The sequence below is a fragment of the Canis aureus genome, chromosome 8 (assembly GCF_053574225.1).
Source record: "Canis aureus isolate CA01 chromosome 8, VMU_Caureus_v.1.0, whole genome shotgun sequence".
Taxonomy (NCBI): Eukaryota; Metazoa; Chordata; class Mammalia; order Carnivora; family Canidae; genus Canis; species Canis aureus.
In genome coordinates, this window is record NC_135618.1 from 37982860 (window position 1) to 38000015 (window position 17156).

The window sequence follows — 17156 nt, forward strand, 5'->3', positions numbered from 1 at the left end:
ATGCTGCTGGCACCTGGTGCTCACCTCTGCCCAAGGAAGACCGCATTTGGAGCCCCTGGGACCCCGCCTGAGGATGGTCGTGGGCTACAGAAGCAGCCTCTGCCTGCCGTCGAAGACCCACACCAAGACCCGTGGAGCCAGGCCCCCAGGCCCAGGCCGGGGAGAGGACAGATGGATGGGCACAGCCGGAGGCCGGGGAGATCTCTACCGTCAGGAGGTGAGCGGAGGCCAGAGCAGGCCCACAGCTGTTCCTGACACATCTGCGTAGCACATGTCACTGGGCAGACAACCTTCACTGGGGCTCAGCCCTCCATGAAGCATTGCCCTCTCCCCCAATTTTTTTCAAATAATGGCCACTGGGGCAGGGGGTCCCCTGGGCTGCCAGCAGTCACCCCGGGGCCATGTGGGTTTTCGCACCGGGAGCCGGCAAGAAGGGGCAGAGGAAGAGCCTGGGGCACCTTCACCCCTGCCTGGAGCTTGGGAGGCGCCCCGAAGCGGCAGCGAACGCCGTGCTGGAGCGAGGTGCTCAGGACCAGCACCCTGACGGGCCGGCCAGGGGCGGATGGGGGAGGCTGGGCGCGATCCTCCTCCCGGGCTCCCCCGCACGCACAGACGGCCAGCTCCCTGGCAGACATCAGCCCAGCCGGGCGGAGGGCTTCGACCCAAACCAGACCTTCCACGCCAGCTGGCAAACTAAGTCGGGGAGGGGTGTTTCCACAAAAAGCTTGGCCCCGAGCCCCGATAGTCTGTCACCAAGGGACGCTGGACTCCTGGCGCCCCTGCGAGCCCCTCGCCTCTCTCTCGGGAGACCCAGCAGGGCAGGCTGGGGCGGTCCTGACCGAGCCGCTGCTCAGAGCTGATTGCTCATCTCTGGCCTGGACATTTGGTTTCTGCGGACTAGCCAGTAACTGAAAGCGCCAATTAATCTCTGACACTGAGCGGGGCTTCCCAGGACGTGATGCCAACTGCCCGGGGCTGGCTCACTGAGGCCCAGGTAACGGCTGCAGACACACAGGGAACAGGCCGCACCAGGCCTTCCTCTGAGGGACTGCACGGACTATGGCCTCCCAGGCTGCCCGGGCTGAGGGCTGGGCGGAGGGTGGGCGGAGACACGGGCAGGGTGACACAGGGGTGACCGCAGGGTGCCTTCTTCCGTGGTGGCTTTCGCAGCCCTTCCTCCCCCCTCGGCTGCTCCGGTGCCCGACACACACACGCACACGGGCTTCCTGAGCTTCCCTGGAAGCCACGTGCTGGGAGCCTTGGGGGTCTCCTGGCGAACGTCCCCCTGGAGCCCTCGGGCCTGCACTGGCCAGGGCTCTTAGGCACGGGCGTTGCCAGGCTGTATTTCTGTCTTGACAGGCGCCCTTGCAGCCTCAGCTGGGGGTGTAGGTCTAGAATCCTCATTACACCCCAGGGGCAGGGATACGGTCCACCCACGGCCCACGAGGTCACCTCCCTGAGACCGCAAAGGCCACTAAGTGAAGGTAAGGTCATGTGGACTGGAGCCGCTGGGGGCCGAAAGGAAGAACTAAGGGGGGGATGGATGCCAAGAGGTGGACCGAGAAGAGGTTCAAACAGCTGTCCATCAAGTTTTATTTATTTATTTATTATTTTTTTAGTTTTTTTTGTCCCTCAAGTTTTAAATCACAGTAGTGTCACTCTCAGATAACCTGTGCTCGCTGCTGCCTCAGGGCCTTTGCACAGGTTGAGCACCTCCCTACCCCCTCAGTTGAGGGAATGGCCTTTCCTCTTTCTTCAAGCAGCTGGAAGCTTCAGGTCTCCTCAAAACCCCCTTCCTGGACACCACCCCCACCCCCACCCTCCCGCCATGGTGAGTGCCTCAGCTCCTTGGTGTTTGCCCACTGAAACCCCTGGCACAGATGCTTTGTCAATACTGGTGGACACAGGAACCAACCGCAGCCACCCTTTCCTCTGAAGGCTACACCCTGGTACACACTCAGGGCCTGCCCGGCAGCTGAGGACGTGAACCAGGCTCGCCACTAGTGGAGGATGAGGCTGGATGGCACACGGGCCAGGACACAGGGCTTCCAGAAGCCCAGGAGGCTTTGGGGCACTTCTAGGTGCCACCCCACGTGTCCGCTGCCTGCCCTGGGCTAGTGAGCTGTGCCCGGATGCTGCCCTGTGGGGAAGCGCATACATATGCCCTCAGCCAGCCTGGGCCGAGGCCTGGCAGGATCTGCCCTCCCCACCCCTTCCGTGGGAGTTACAGGCTGCACACACGTGTGTGCACCGCCCACCAGCACCCGTCCCCCTCCCCAGGGGGGGCCTAGGACCAGAGCTGGCCGATTTCCCTCCAAGGGTCCCGGTAGTCACCTATCCCTGACCCTCTGCGGGCCGATGGGGAGCACAGAGAGGGTGCCTTACCTGACGTCCCAGTGCAGCTTCGCAAAGCAGAGCTCCTCGTGAAAACCCAGACCTGGCGCACGACGGCCTGCTGGGTGCAGGGAGGGGTGGGACCTGTTTTCTGGTGGGTGGGGGAGGACAGTTTGGGCCAGGTCTGCCAACCTCAACCCTCCCCCTGCTTGCACTTGCACAGGTCCCCATGGGCCAGTAAGATCGATGGGGGCCCTCAGGCAACCCCCACTTGGGCCCTCCCTCGGAGTCCCCAACTGCACAGCGGGGACCCCCAGTGGAGGGCAGGACCTCCGAGGGGCGGCCACCACAGACCAGCAGCTGCGGGCGTTCCCTGGCAGGCGACAGAGCAAAGGGAAGCCAACCACAGGACAGGACGCCAGAACAGAGGCCACTCCCGGAGGACGCACCTCTGCCATCAGGTGCACACCCCCCACCAACCCTGGGCTGTTTACCTTAGACAATGACACCCCCAGTGCCACTTTCCCATAAGCAGAATATCAGGTTCTGTGATGTGGGGCAGGGCCTCGGAGTCACCTGCAGGTGACAGGTAGTGTGGGTTAACCCCCTCTTAGGCCCTGAGATGCCCCCACAGGGGTGCACACATGTTTCAGAGGCAAGGCTGCAGGATCCCTGGGCAGCCCCTGAGCCCCAGGGGCAGGCTCCTGCCCTAGACCCGCAGTGGGACCAACAGGCCACCCAGGCCCAAGTGCGAACTGAACCCACAACCCAGGCACTGGTGGGGGGGGCAGGGGTGCGTGAGGGTGAAAGTGCAGGGGCAGGGGCACGTCAGGGGGGCGGAGGGGGCCTGGGGGAGGGCAGGAAGCCTGTCCTGGGCAGTCCCAGCGTCCGTGGTGGTCTCTGGGTTGGTAAACGAGCAGCAGGGAGACGCTTGGGCCCGGCGCATCGACTTTCAATCTGGTCTCCTGGTAGCTGACCAGCCCTCCTGCCGCACCCCTGCACCTGCGCCCAGGCGCCTCTGCCTGAGGAGGGCGCGGTAGGGAACTGGGTGCCGCTGCCTAGGGTGACCCGGGCGCGGGGGCCACAGCTCGCAGCCGCAGGAGTTCCCACTCGGCCACCCCAGGGCCTGCGGCGAAGCTCTGGGCAGCTGGTCCGTCGCCTCCGGGCGGGTTTGGCCCAATAATCCGAGCCGCCCTCGGGGACCGCGGGGACGCAGGCCAAGTCGCGGGGGCGGCTTCGGGCGGGGACTCGGAGCGGCGGCCCGCGCTGACCTCCGACCTCCGGGGGAACGTCCCCTCTCCGACCCCGCCGATCTGCTCCGCGCCAGGCCGCACAGCCCCCCCCACGCCGCGCCCCCTCCTCCAGGGAGGCGCCCGGGCCGCCCCGCCTCCCCGCGCGCCCCTCTTCCTCCTCGCGCGGCCAGCTTCCCCGCCAGGCCACCCGGGGCCGCCCCGCCGCGCGGCCTCAGCGCCCCCTCTCCGGGGTCAGGCCCGGAAGGCCCCGGGCCCCCGCGTCCGGCCGCGCCATCCGCCGGGCGGCCCCAGGGACTCGCAGCGAGGCTCAGCCCGGTGCTGCCCGGCGCTCCCGCCCCCTCCGCGGCTCCTGCGGCCGCCGCCCCGCCCGCGCCTTCCCGACTCGGAGCCGCCCCGGGCTGGGGGCCGTGGCCGCGCTTTACCTGGACGAGCGCGGCGCGCGGGCTCGGGGCGCCCCGGAGGGTCCCGCGGCAGGCGGGCTGGGGGCGCGCGGCGGGGCGGCTCCGGGGGACGCGGCTGTGCGCGGCGCGGACCGGTGGGGCCGGTGGGGCCGGTGGGGCCGGGCCACCAGGCGGAGCGCCGCGACCCCCGTCCCGGCCCTGGGCGAGCGGCGGCCCCGCGTGGGGCGGCGCGGGGCGGGGCGCGCGGCCGGGCTCCACCCCCGGGGGCTGCGGGGCGCGCGCGGGCCAATGGGGAGCCGCGCGGGGGGCGGAGCCCGGGGGCCGCCGCTTAAAGAAACTTGTTGCGGGCGCTCGGCGGGGCCGGAGCGGCGGGGCCGGGCGGCGGCGCGGCCTGGGTGCGGAGCGGCCGCGGAGCAGCGGGTCCCGGAGCGCGCCCGTCCGCGCGGCCCCGATGCTGGACATGAGCGAGGCCCGCGCGCAGCCGCCCTGCAGCCCGTCGGGCACCGCGAGCTCCATGTCGCACGTGGAGGACTCGGACTCGGACGCGCCGCCGTCGCCCGCGGGCTCGGAGGGCCTGGGCCGCGCGGGGGGCGCGGGGGGCGGCGGCCGGGGCGACGCGGCGGAGGCGGCGGATGAGCGCTTCCCAGCCTGCATCCGCGACGCCGTGTCGCAGGTGCTCAAGGGCTACGACTGGAGCCTGGTGCCCATGCCGGTGCGCGGCGGCGGCGGCGGGACGCTCAAGGCCAAGCCGCACGTGAAGCGGCCCATGAACGCCTTCATGGTGTGGGCGCAGGCGGCGCGCCGCAAGCTGGCGGACCAGTACCCGCACCTGCACAACGCCGAGCTCAGCAAGACGCTGGGCAAGCTGTGGCGGTGAGTGGCGGCCTGGATCCGGGCTCTGGCCCGGACCGGACGGGCGGGCTGCGGGGAGCGGTCGGGAGGGGGGGGCGCCGGCCTCTGCCCTGGGCAAACCCCCGCCCGACCCGGGACACCCACTGCGCCCGGGCGCTCCGGGGCTGCAGGGCCAGCGCGCAACCCCCAGCGCGCCCGCTGAGGCTGGGGACCCCTCCTGTGAGCGCCCCGGGGCCTGTCCCTCCCCCAGGAAAGCCGGCTTCTGCCTGGAAGCGGGACCCCGTACCAGGCGATGCTGTCTGGAGGCGCCTGTCTGGAAAGGGCTCCCTTCCACTCCCTGACCAGCCTGTGGGGGAAGTCAACACACATGGAGGGGGTGCATGTCCGTTCAGCTGCCTCGCTCCCCCACCCTGCACCTCTGCACCCTTCTGCAAGGACGGCTGAGGGATGCGGGATGGGGCCAGCGCAGGCACGCTTTGTGCACACTCGTGCCCGGTGAAGCTGGACGATTTTGTAGAAAGTAGGGCACCAGTAGTGTCACTGGCTGCTCAGCACAGCCCATCCCCACCCAACATGTTCTACTTGGGTTTAAGATGGGTGGCTGTGGGTTTGGGGCGCTGGTCCCCATTTCCTACTCCTTTCTCCGTGAGTGGACACTGGGAGTTTGCACCTCTGTCCTCTGGGTCTGTGTCTCTGGGTGCTCCGCGTACAGCAGACCCTGGCATCCCCGCACCCCGTCCCACGGGCAGTTGGGGGTGAGTTTCTGGAGGGTTTGAGAGGCCGGCGTGTGTTCTGAGCCTCAGCAAGGAGCATGCTGGTGTTGCCTGTGTTCCTGGAGGTCTGGGCAGTTCAGTTGCCCACGGAATCCCTTTCCCAGGAAGCGTCGCTTTGTCCACAGCATGTTCTCCGCTGGGTTCGGCCTCCTCCCCCGCCCGCTTAGAAAGCCCCAAAGGGAGGAGACTTACACAGGCTCCGGGCGAAGGGAAGTAAGAGGGTGATGGAGATGGAAAGGTTTGGGTCTTGTTCTAGCATGTTCCTTTGACCCACACGAGAACAGGGCTCACCAGAAGTCCTCGCTGGCCTGGCCCCTGCCGCCACCCCCCACCCCGGTGTCCGCAGAGAGGGGAGCGCGTGCCTGGTGTGGAGCACACGCAGGCCTCCCTGTGAGTGCCAGGGTCAGGGAGAGCCTCCCCAGGCTCGGGGCCCTGGCCAGCCCACTTGTGCCTTTGCTGCTACAGCTTGCTGAGCGAAAGCGAGAAGCGCCCCTTCGTGGAGGAGGCGGAGCGGCTGCGCGTCCAGCACAAGAAAGACCACCCGGATTACAAGTACCAGCCGCGCCGCAGGAAGAGCGTGAAGACGGGCCAGGGCGACTCTGACTCCGGGGCCGAACTGGGCCCCCACCCCGGCAGTGCCGTGTACAAGGCCGACGCGGGCCTTGGGGAACCACACCACCACGGCGACCACGCAGGTGGGCTCCTGGGGCCCCACAGCCTTCGGTGCCCCAGCAGGGGAAGGGGGGTCCCGGCGTCCGTTGGGATGGAGGGTGGAGGTGGGGAGCAGGGGCTCACTCCCAGGGCAGCCAGCTTGGAGACAACCAGATGTTCTCGTGCGCCCCCAAGTCCCCAGTGCACACAGCGGGGTGGGGGCGGGGGTGGGGGTGTGCTCAGAGCCCCCTGAGCACTGGGGATGTCCCAGCTCTGCCCTGATCGGTGCCGCCGTGCGCCGTGGGCATGTGCTGCTGCCTGAAGGCGTTTCTGTGGATGCCAAGCCAGCACTCCCACCCCTGGCGCGGTGGTCAGCAGCCCAGCCTTAGGATCAGACAGTTGGTCAGGGGAGAGCCCGGGCCAGTCCAGCAGTCTCGGTCACGCTGGCGAAAGCTGTGAGCCTGGGGGCGGGGTGGGGGGGATCCGTTTTGTGAGGTTCTTGTTGTGGCCGTGTGCGGGGGTGCTGGGCACTTCCTCTCCTTCCCCCCACCTGGGTGTTCACGGTGGGGCCTCCACGGCCCCAGCTCTTCCTGTACAACAGCGCTTAACGGAATTTCCTTGGCCAAGGAGTGAGGTCTGGGTCTGGCTCTGCTGGAATTTCTGGGAAACGTACAGAAACAAAAAGCCGTTGATTGGTACCTGCGGCAGTTAGCGGGCTGGTTTCCCTCCTGGGTGCGCGCCGCCAGCCAGGCCGGCCCCCCACAGAAGGGGCATTCATCCCTGAGATGTGCTCTGTCCCTAGGGCAGACCCACGGGCCACCCACCCCGCCCACCACCCCCAAGACGGACCTACACCATGGGGGCAAGCCGGAGCTGAAGCTGGAAGGCCGCCGCCTGGCGGACAGCGGGCGCCAGAACATCGACTTCAGCAACGTGGACATCTCGGAGCTGAGCAGCGAGGTCATCGGCAACATGGACACCTTCGACGTGCACGAGTTCGACCAGTACCTGCCCCTCAACGGCCACTCGGCCCTGCCCACAGAGCCGGGCCAGCCCGCTGCTGGCTCCTACGGGGCTGCCTCCTACTCGCACTCGGCGGCGGCCGGCATCGGGGCGTCCCCCGTGTGGGCCCACAAGGGAGCCCCCTCGGCCTCGGCATCGCCCACCGAGGCGGGGCCCCCGCGGCCGCACATCAAAACGGAGCAGCTGAGCCCCAGCCACTACGGCGACCAGTCGCACGGTTCCCCGGGCCGGGCTGACTACGGCTCCTACAGCGGCCAGGCCAGCGTCACCACTGCCGCCCCCGCCGCAGCCGCCAGCTCCTTCACCAGCTCGCAGTGTGACTACACCGACCTGCAGGCCCCCAGCTACTACAGCCCGTACCCCGGCTGCCCGTCCAGCCTCTACCAGTGCCCCTACTTCCACCCTTCGCGGCGGCCCTACGCCTCGCCCCTGCTCGGCGGCCTCTCCGTGCCACCCGCCCACAGCCCACCCGGCAACTGGGACCAGCCCGTGTACACGACACTGACCAGGCCCTGAGGGTGCTGCGGTCCAGGGAGGGGACCGGCGTTGCGGACTCGGGGACGGAGAACCTTTATCTCAGCAAGGACAGAGTCTCGGGTCTTCCAGAAGGGGTGTGTGTGCTCGCTCACGACGGGAGAGGAGGTGATGGCTCTGGCAGGTGCCTGGTCACGTGTGCGGAGGGAGCCACACTTTGTGACTGAGGCCACGTGGCTTCCAGATCTTTGGCGACAAAGCTCTCCTCCCACACTCTCTTTGCGGTGACTGGCGACTCTGGAACCGGGGACAGCGGCCGTGGTGTCGCGTGGAGTCCTCTTCCCACAGGACACCAAGGCCTCGGTTTTGCATATCAGTAGACACAAAGCAGCCACAGCATAAAACAGAAAGGAGGGAAGAGGTGTGGGGTCTCGGCCGCCTGTGTTCCAAGGTCCCTGCCAGCCTCCCGGGGAGCTTGGGTCCAGCCCAGCAGATCTCAGGTGCCCCCTGCAGTTAGGCTCTTCCTGAGCGAGGTTTGGCTGCAACTAACACTTCTCTCTTCTTATTTTATTTTTTTAATTTTTATTTTTTGAAGCTTAAAACACGTTCGATTAGTTCCGGAAGCTGTTGAAATGTATTTATGTTCTGTATTATTTTATCTTTAATTAATGATTTGTGCAGAGAGTAGACTTTAAGACGGAATGGAGGCCAGGACCCCGAGGGAGGGAGGGAGGGAGGGAGGGAGGGAGGTGAGGCCCGCTGCTGCGTCCTCTGTCTCTGTCTCTGTCTCTGGCCCGGCCACCACGTCACGGCAGGTTTAGCAGGCGGGGGCATCGCCAAGGTCGCTCCCTGCCCACCACCATGCCCGGTAGTGGATGGGGTGGCTGGAGAAGCACGTGACTCTCGGCCCTTAGGAACCAGACGCCACCTCCAAGCTGTGAAAGTAAAACCTCCACTAAAGCGTTTAGAGTCTTAGTTTTAGGCGAATAACCCCTGATTGACGCGTTTGCTTCCGCTGTGTGCCGAGCACTGATAACCCCTACTTCATGGAAACTTGTGCCTTTACACTTTGTACATTTAAAGACACCTGAGAAGTTGCTTCTTTTTACTTTTTCTACTTTTTCCTACCTTTTTCTAGAAAAAAAAAAAGAATTTTTTTTTGGGCGTATCTCTTTCTGGGGGTGGGGGCAGGGAACCTCAGCAAACTCATTTTTATGCAAAATCTGTTGTCCGGCGCCTGCGTGGAGTTTGGGCTTCCGCTGTCACTTACCCGCTCTGTTCCGCGACTTTCTGACCAAGCAACGCTAACTTTTGTACAGACCAATTTGATAAAATTAAAAGAAAAAAAAAAAAAGCTTTTTATCTACGTGGGCTATGTTTCGCGTGTTGCTTTCCATACACGCCTGGGCTTTGGCTCGGAAGGACCTCGTCCGTGGCAGGCGTTGGGCTCACCCCGGGCCCATCTCAGAGCCCCTGAGAGGGCAGACGTGGTGCCCCAGCCCTGGGGCACCGCCAATGCCGCCCCCCCCCGCCGCCCCCCAGGGGCCGTGTCTGGATTTGAACAAATCTCAGAGGCCCCAGGACGCTGGGCCCAGCCGCCAGAGTCTTCCTTCCCCTGGGGGCCTATTCAGTAGGCAAAACGGGTCCAGATCCCGGGCCGCGGTTTCCTCCCAGGCGAATCCCGGAGCCGGTTTCTGGGTGGCTGACGGCATTTTTCGGGCGTTGGCACGGAGCCAGGCTGGGAGCTGGGTGAAAGCCGCCCTGCAGGCACCAGGCGGGGTTGTCTGGTTGGTGGACTGTTTCTAGGGAGAAGAGGCTGTGGGAGCTGCGGCAGGCACCGGCCTCACCCCCCGGCGGGCCTCCCCGGCACATGCAGCTGGTTCAGGGGCCTCGCCGGGCTGGGCGCACCCGCCGGGGCCTGGGGATGCATCTAGGGCCTCTGCGTCTGCGGCTGGGAGGAGGGGAGGAGGAGCATCGCGCTTCTCACGAGAACCCAGATCCTCAAAGCAACTGCCTCTGCTCTTCTAATGGGGTGGCCCGGGCAAGGGGGCGCCCGCCCCGTCCTCTTGTCTGCCAGCCGCCTGTGTGGCTGTGATCCAGGGCGCGTACCTCACCCCGCGCTGGAGAGCCACGTCCAGGGCCTGCCAAGAGCAGTGTTTGGGAAGAGCTGCCCGGATTTATGAGGATTCGTGAGGTCCAGGGCATGCCAAGCCTCCCGGGCAAGGCGGGGTCTGGGAGGGGGCTGCCAGCCAGGCCCACGGATGCCTGCGTGGAGCCCGTCCAGCGCGCCCCGCGTCCAGCCAAGGGCTGTCCAGCTCCATATGGCCCTCCAGGCTCTCGCGCTGACACCCCAACCCCAGGAAACCCCCTGCACCCAGCTCCCTGACGCAGGGAGCGGGCTGCCCCTGTGCGGCCCCAGCGCCGGCCGGGCCCTGCCAGGCTCCCCAGGGCTGCAGGCTCTGCCAGTTTTGTTTGCACTTGGAGGGGCTCCTGCGTGGTAACCTGGGGGCCCGGCCACCCCTCCTGCCGACCCAGCTGGCCCCGGCCCGGCCACGCCGCGTGTGGATCTCCTCCACCGGAGCTCATGGGGCTTCCAGGAGAGCGAGGACGGCCGCCCTTTCTGTCGAGGCGGTGCCCCTGCCTGGGCCAAGGCCGCGGAGCCGCAGTGCCCTCACCCTGCTCTCCGGGGCTGGGCTGCTGGCCTCCCAGTCAGAACATTCCCAGGCACTGGAGGCTGAGCCCACAGCCACGGGCCCTGAGAGTCCTGGGCCTCCGCTCCCCAAGGCCCAGGCCCCAGTGACGCCGTGAGGAGGGTCCAGGGTGCACCCCCCAGGGGGCAGGGCAGCTGGGAGGGGTCCCTGGGCCGGCCGGCCCTGGTCCTCAGGCTTGTGAGGGTTTTTCCAGTGAGCTCCCAGCAGACAACATTATTCACAGGGCTGGCCTCGCCCCACCTTGCCCAAGTCCAAGGGGGCGGCCGCCCAAGCGCATCCGGAGCTCCGTTCTCGCCGAGAGCGTTCCACGGGCCCATCCTGGGGACGCGCTGCTGGGAAGAGTTCCTCATTTTTCATTTCCTTCCCCAGAGCACGGCGCACTGCCTGTGATCTCAGCTGAACAGAGTGCCCTATTCAGAGACAAAGGGGAAACAGTGTTTATAGCCCGGACCTGCTGGGGTAGATTGGGAAAGCCCCTCTGGCGCTGTGCACAACCGCCCTTCCTGGGACGATATCAGATTTCAGGAGTGGATCCTGTACTGGGGTGTGGGTCCCCGGCTGGGGCGGCTGTGGGCTCGGGGAGGGCCTGCGTGCTCTGAGCAGCTGCCTGAGAGGGGCCCCCGGCCCGCTCAGCGGCCTGTCCCGGGGGCAGGCTCCACGGCCACCCGGCCAGCTGTGGGGGACGGCACCCGGCGCAGGTGTTGCAGACTCGGGGATGTGGCCCGCTGCACGGACTCCAGTGTTTCCTCCCCTCTGTCTGGCCCTGGGCCTCCAGGCCGGCCCTGGACAGAGGACCTTCATGGACTCAGGTCCGGCTGACCAGGTCCTCCAGGGCCGAGGGCCGGACCTCGGGGCTGGTAACGTGTCTGTGGGTGGTGACTGACCGCCACCGGACGCTAGACGTGTGCTCCCACCCAGGGTGGACGGCCTGCCTAGGACATGTTCACCAGGCTTCAAGGAAAACCTGTGCTGACCGGAGCCCCGTCTCAGAGCCAGGGAACCAGGGGTGCGGGATCCCACCCTGCAGTGGGTGAGGGGCTCCCGTCCCCAAGACAAGGGAGACGGGGCTGCCGCTACCAGGCACATGGCGCAGAATCGTTCCCAAGGGAAGGAGACCTGCACCTGCAACTGCCCCAAATGCTGCTCCCTGGTCTGGGCCTCTGCTCTCCCTGCCGGCCTTGCCCCGCTGCCTCTCAGGCCCCTGCCCCCCAAAGCTGGCTCTGCGGCCCCAGCCCCGCCCCAAAGACACTTTGGGGGCTGAGCCAGCCCCTGCATGCTAGGGGGTATGGCTTCCTGGCAGGGCGTGCTGGGGGCCTGCAGGGACCCACCCCAGCCCCCTCGCTGCCTCCCCAAGAAGAGGAGGTCGGGGAGGAAGTGGAGGATCACGGTTCTGTCTGTGTCTCTGAGACATGAATCTGTGCCTCCTGCTTCTCGGTGTCACTCTGGCCCAAGCCTGCCTGCTCGTGGGGTCCCTGGGTCCTGGAGGGAGTGGGTGTGCAGACCATCCCCAGTCCGATGGGGCCTCGGAGGCCCGGGGCTCCCGAGGAGAAAAGCTGAGAAGGGGTAGCTGACAGGGGCGGGGGGGGGGGGTGTCACACCCGGGACGTGGGCCTCCCCTCCCGTGGGGACCGTCCTGGTGCTGAGTGGGAGCCGGGCTGCCAGGGGTTCCCCTTCTCCTGCTGTCCCTGTCGGCACCTGGGCTCTCCCACTGCAAGATGGGGATGAGTCCCCGGGTGGTGCCGGAGTAGGGGGGCGCAGTGAGATCAGACCTGGCTGTGCCCGGGGCTCTGCACGGATGCCTCAGGGCGACGATTGGCGCGTCGCTACCTCTGATCACACAACACTTGGGTTTGCTCGTCAGCACAGGACGGTGGGTTTGTCGGCAAGAAAACAGACCGTGAACCAGGTGGAGAAGGTGCACTAGGAGCTGGGGGGCGGGGGCACCTGTCCCGGCCTCTGCACCGGGCGTCCCCGCCAGGGGCCAGAAGATCTGCCGCTCACGGGTGGCCTGTGTGCCTCAGTTTCCTCCCATGACCTGGGTCGGTGATGGCCTCACCAAGGTGCTCTGAGGAATCACCTGGCTCAGCGCACGTGACGGGACACGTGACAGGTACCCGCTGGCAGACTTGTCCCCAGCGTCCTGGGGCTCTGCTCCTCCCCCTCCCAGTGACCTACAGCCAGCCTACCTGCCGCCCCCACGGCCCGGCCTTGGGGTGTGGGGTGTGGGGGACAGGGGCGAGGTGCTGAGGCCCCCGTGGGAAGGTGTGGGCCACCCCCCGGGTTTGGGACTGAGTCTGGAGGGGCTTCTTCCTGGAGCAGCGGGAGCCTCCCCACCGGCCTGAGGCCTGAGGCCTAAGGCGGCGGGTCCAGAGGTGCAGCCGTGGGCTGGCCCGCAGGGCTGCAAAGGGTTAAGGGGCGCGCGGCCCGGCGGGAGTGCGGCGGTGGGGCCTGCAGCGGGCAGAGCAGCCGGGCTGGTGCGGGGCCAAGAGCCCGGCGAAGGCGCTGCATTTTAATGAATCATTATTGCCGGGGAGGCCTTTGTCTTTCTTTATCCGGTGCACAATAAAAGAATTAATTAGACAGAAAATGGCAGGGCAAGGAACTGACAAGTCATTAAGGGCTGCTGAATGACCGATGAGATGCGCGCCGCGGTGGATTTCGGCTCCGGAATGATAATGGCCGGGCCCGGTGCTTTGTATGCGCAGCCAGCCGGCCTCTGTGCGGGCTTTGTGGGCGCTGGCATCGCGGCCGGGCGGGCCTGGCCGGATCCCCAGAGGCAAAGCGGGCAGTGGGAACTGCAGACAGAACGGGTGTATTAATTTTCGTGTGCAGACACAGCAGTAAATATTTGGATGCGAAGGGACTCTGGGATGGGTGCTCTGGCTCCTGGACGCTACTTCCTGGCCTGGGGTGGGGTGTGGGGGACGGAGGCTGGCACGGCGGTGCTCCCCCCACTGTGAGACGAGACATGCCGAAGGCAGGGGTGGGGGGCGGAGAGGAAAGAGGGGGAGACCCAGAAGCTCTTCCCGGAGCCCGGCTCTGCCACCCTTCGCTGCTGTCATGGTTATTCAGACGTCACGGGGAAAAAGTGCCACCCACAGATCCGGCTCTCCCACCCAGAAAAATTGAGCTCCTTGGGAGGCTGGGAGGGCAAGAGTGGAGAGTCTGTGAAGTGGGAGTTCATAGGGGGTCCCACTGCCCACGGCTCCTGACCCTGTGACCCGCAGCCCTGGGAGGGGGTCAAAAACTGGCCGAATCTTCCCCTTGGTTTCCTGCAGCTTTGCAGCACGTCCGATGCCCCCATGGCTGTGGCCTGTGGTAGAGGTCTCCCCTGCCCCAGGGGTGACGAGGACATCGGGGAGAAACCAATGTTGGTCAGGCAGTCAACAGCCCTTCCCTGGCTGGACGTCAGGGGACAGAGGTACGGCTGGACAGCTGCCAAGCCTCAGCACGTCTCTGCGGGCCGTGGCCTCTCCTTTGGCCGTCGCGACATTCTGCAGGGAGCAGATGGCCCCAGGGCTGTTCCCGGGCCGCTGAGACCAGAGGACGGCCTGTCCCACGGACGGAGGGCGAGTGCTGGCTGCTGCTGGGTGTGGGGGACTCCACCCCAAGTCACGCTGCATGGAGCAGAGGCCACACCTGTTTGCAGGTTACAAGTGTCCCCCAGGTGGCAGGCGTCCAGGAACCCCTGGGAAGCACTGTCGATGTCTTTGCAACTCACTGTCTGATGGTTGAGTGTGTGCCCCCCTCAAATGTGTGAGAGCCTAAGGCGGGCCATGGCACCTGGGCATTGCCCCCGCAGGGAGGGAGGAGCTTCCCCTTCTCCGCGCTTCCTGGGGCCACTCAAGTCCCCTTAGGAACTTGGTTGCTCTTGTGGGAGGGATGAGGTGGCTGAGGACCTGGGTGACTCTGGCTCTAGGAACCCATCTATTCTGCCTTTTCCCAAATAGGGAGAGGATGTCAAGGCAGGGTCCAAGTTTACCCTGAGTCATGGTGCCTGGCGTCTGCAGCTTGGGCTTCCCAAGGTGCATGGCTTCGCACAGCTGACGGGCCTCTTTGGCCTTAGCAGTCCATCTGTAAAATGACAAGGACAATGGCCACCTCCCCAGAGACGGTTCTTGGGAACACGGGGGAGGCATGTGAGCCTGTGCTCAGTATAGGATTTGGTTAGAAGCAGCCACTCAACACACGTCACCCAACATTGCTGTTGAGCTAAAGTGATGAGGCTCACATCTCAGCAAGGGGCTGGCCTGCCAGCCAGGCAACCTGTTGTCCATCCATCCATCATCCATCCGCCCATCCTTTTTTCTATTCATCTGTTCTTTTTCTTTTAAGATTTTATTTATTCATGAGTGAGAGAGAGAGAGAGAGGCAGAGACACAGGCAGAGGGAGGAGCAGGCTCCATGCAGGGAGCCCGATGTGGGACTCGATCCCGGGTCTCCAGGATCACACCCTGGACTGAAGGTGGCACTAAACCGCTGAACCACTCGGGCTGCCCCATTCATCTGTTCTTCTATCCATCCTTCCTACCATCCATTCTTCTTTCTATCCATCACCTATCATCATCCATCCATTCATCTGTGCATCCATCTGTCCATCCATCCTTCTTGCTATCCATCCATCCACCCATTCATCCATCCATCCATCTCTCCATCCATCCATCTACCCATCCATCTATCTGTCCATCCATCCATCCATCTGTCCATCCATCCATCTGTCTATCTGTCCATCCACCCATCTGTCCATCCATCCATCCATCCATCCATCCATCCATCCATCCATCCACCCGTCTGTCCATCTATCCATCTGTCCACTCATCCAGTGACCATCATGCAGCAGATACTGGGCTTTAAAGAAGGAGACTGATCTGGCTCTGCGTCCCCTTGGCCCAGCAGTAAAGGGTCCTCTAGGACAAGTGCAGGGGACTGCAGGCACCCGCACAGGGGCCCAGGCTGCTGCACAGGCGGAGAGAGAGACTTCCCGGGAGAGCTGCATCCCCTGAGGTGTTCTACAGTCTCATCCCCACGCAGGGGCCTGTGAGCTCAGCCCTGGTCCAGAGCAGGTCCCGGTAACCAGCTTCATCCTCTGCTCTTTCCCTCAGCACCGGGGAGCTCTCTCCTCTCTGGCCTGGAGTGAGTGGCTGCACCGAGTGCGGGCGGAGCCATGTCCCAGGCAGGTGGAGCTGCTGGGCGGGGACCCAGCCTGGCCCCTCCCAGGGCTTGGTGAGCCGTAGGATGCTCAACTCGCCCGTTTTCCTGGGCATTTCCCATTTTAGCACTGGAAGTGATGTGTCCCAGAGGGTGGTCGCCCTAGTAAACAGGCGTGGAAACTTCCACACTGCTCATGCCTGGCTGCAGTGTGGGTGGGGAGCAGGGGGTGGAGGGCAGGACTATCCCAACATGGGCAGCCTCCTGAGCTCAACAGGATGACTGCGCCATGACTGCGTGAGTGTCACCCCGCACCTAGGTCATCCTGGACGCAGCCGGACGCTCAGGGAGTGTTTGCTGCATGAGCAAGACCCTGAGGTGTGCCCAACACTCCCGCACCAGACGCGGTTCCGTGGGGTCGCCAGAGCGGGGGGGTGGGGGGCAGCGCACGAGGAGCCGAGAAGACGTGGGCCAAGGGCTCGTCCTTCAGACGATTTCAAACCGCAGTCCCACGGAAAGCCCACAGGCCGGTGACCGATGAGTGGCAAGTCCCCTCCCAGGCGTGTGCACGCCCGGCCACAGTGCACGCTCCTGTGCTCCGTTAGACTAGAACGTTCTTTGTAGGCTGCCGACCAGGAGCTTCCCCACACCCTTCAAGTAAATAAATGAGTTATGATCTCTCACACATTGGGGGATCCAACTAGATGGCGAGTAGGAGGGGAGGCCCGCCTGAGCTCCCGCCGCTGACAGGGGACGGACGTTCTGCAAGGTTCCATCTATGTAAAGTAGCAGCAGGGGTTTGTTTGGTGTTGATTTTGTTTTTTAAGGCAGAGCAGTGAGAAGAGCATTTCTGGGAGACTTCTTCCCAAGTCCGTCCAGGGTTACGCTGACCTGCCCCATGGAAAGGCACATCCTAGATGTGTCTCCCCAGGCTTGGGGGTCTCCACGCTCCAGAATGTTCCTCTGTGTTCATTCTTGGGCATCTGGAGCCTTCTCCTCCACTGAGGGAGAGGAGGGGACAGGAGGACGGAGCCCACTCACAGCTGCCCCGAACCCCGGGTAGAGGAAGTGTCCCCCCAGGGAGCGTGGCTAAAATGAGGAAATCTAAGTGCCAGGTGGCTGATGCTCCCTCGGGACCCGGGGACCCGTCCACTCATCAAGGGCCCCGAGCACCCCAGCAGGGCTGGGGGCAGACGGGTGTGCAGGAGGGGTGGATGCTGTGCCCGGGAGGAGGGCGTCCCCGCTGGCTCCTTAGCCAGTGTGCTTCCAGCAAGGTGCAGGGGCGTGCTGGGCTGGTGCCCATCTTCCTCTATTTCACACACGAGGGGACACGGTCTGGCAGGTCTGTGCTTCCCCACAGTCACCCCACCGCTGGGACCCCGGGCCCATCCCTGGGAAGGGGACATGGGATGGTCTGGGCTCTGCCCAGGAGCAAGGACCCCCGCACCCGTCTGCCCTCTGAGCAGCACTGGGGTCTCTGGGAAGTAGAAGGGCCCTTGTCACGTCAGCCGGTCTGTGTCCCCGCTGGTCCCACGG

The 17156-nt window shown here is 65.1% G+C and overlaps 1 protein-coding gene and 1 long non-coding RNA gene across 2 annotated transcripts; one reads left to right on the forward strand and one right to left on the reverse strand.

The window, feature by feature from the left end:
* Positions 1-1590: 1590 nt before the first annotated feature.
* LOC144318761 (uncharacterized) lies at positions 1591-4058 on the reverse strand. The gene is made up of 2 exons (XR_013384791.1): positions 4010-4058; positions 1591-2910 (listed from the first exon to the last, which is right to left on the reverse strand). It is a non-coding gene; the product is annotated as an uncharacterized LOC144318761 (long non-coding RNA).
* A 298-nt stretch (positions 4059-4356) lies between these two features.
* Positions 4357-9127, forward strand: SOX8 (SRY-box transcription factor 8). Its single transcript, XM_077906026.1, has 3 exons — positions 4357-4861; positions 6079-6308; positions 7067-9127. The coding sequence occupies exons 1-3, from the start codon at positions 4440-4442 to the stop codon at positions 7801-7803; spliced, it is 1389 nt and encodes a 462-aa protein (XP_077762152.1). The 5' UTR covers positions 4357-4439; the 3' UTR covers positions 7804-9127.
* The last annotated feature ends 8029 nt before the right edge of the window (positions 9128-17156 follow it).

Coding starts and splice junctions, on each gene's coding strand:
- SOX8 (XM_077906026.1), top strand. CDS start 4,440: ATGCTGGACATGAGCGAGGCCCGCGCGCAGCCGCCCTGCAGCCCGTCG. Junction 4,862..6,078: donor ACGCTGGGCAAGCTGTGGCG/GTGAGTGGCGGC, acceptor TTGCTGCTACAG/CTTGCTGAGCGAAAGCGAGA. Junction 6,309..7,066: donor CCACCACGGCGACCACGCAG/GTGGGCTCCTGG, acceptor CTCTGTCCCTAG/GGCAGACCCACGGGCCACCC.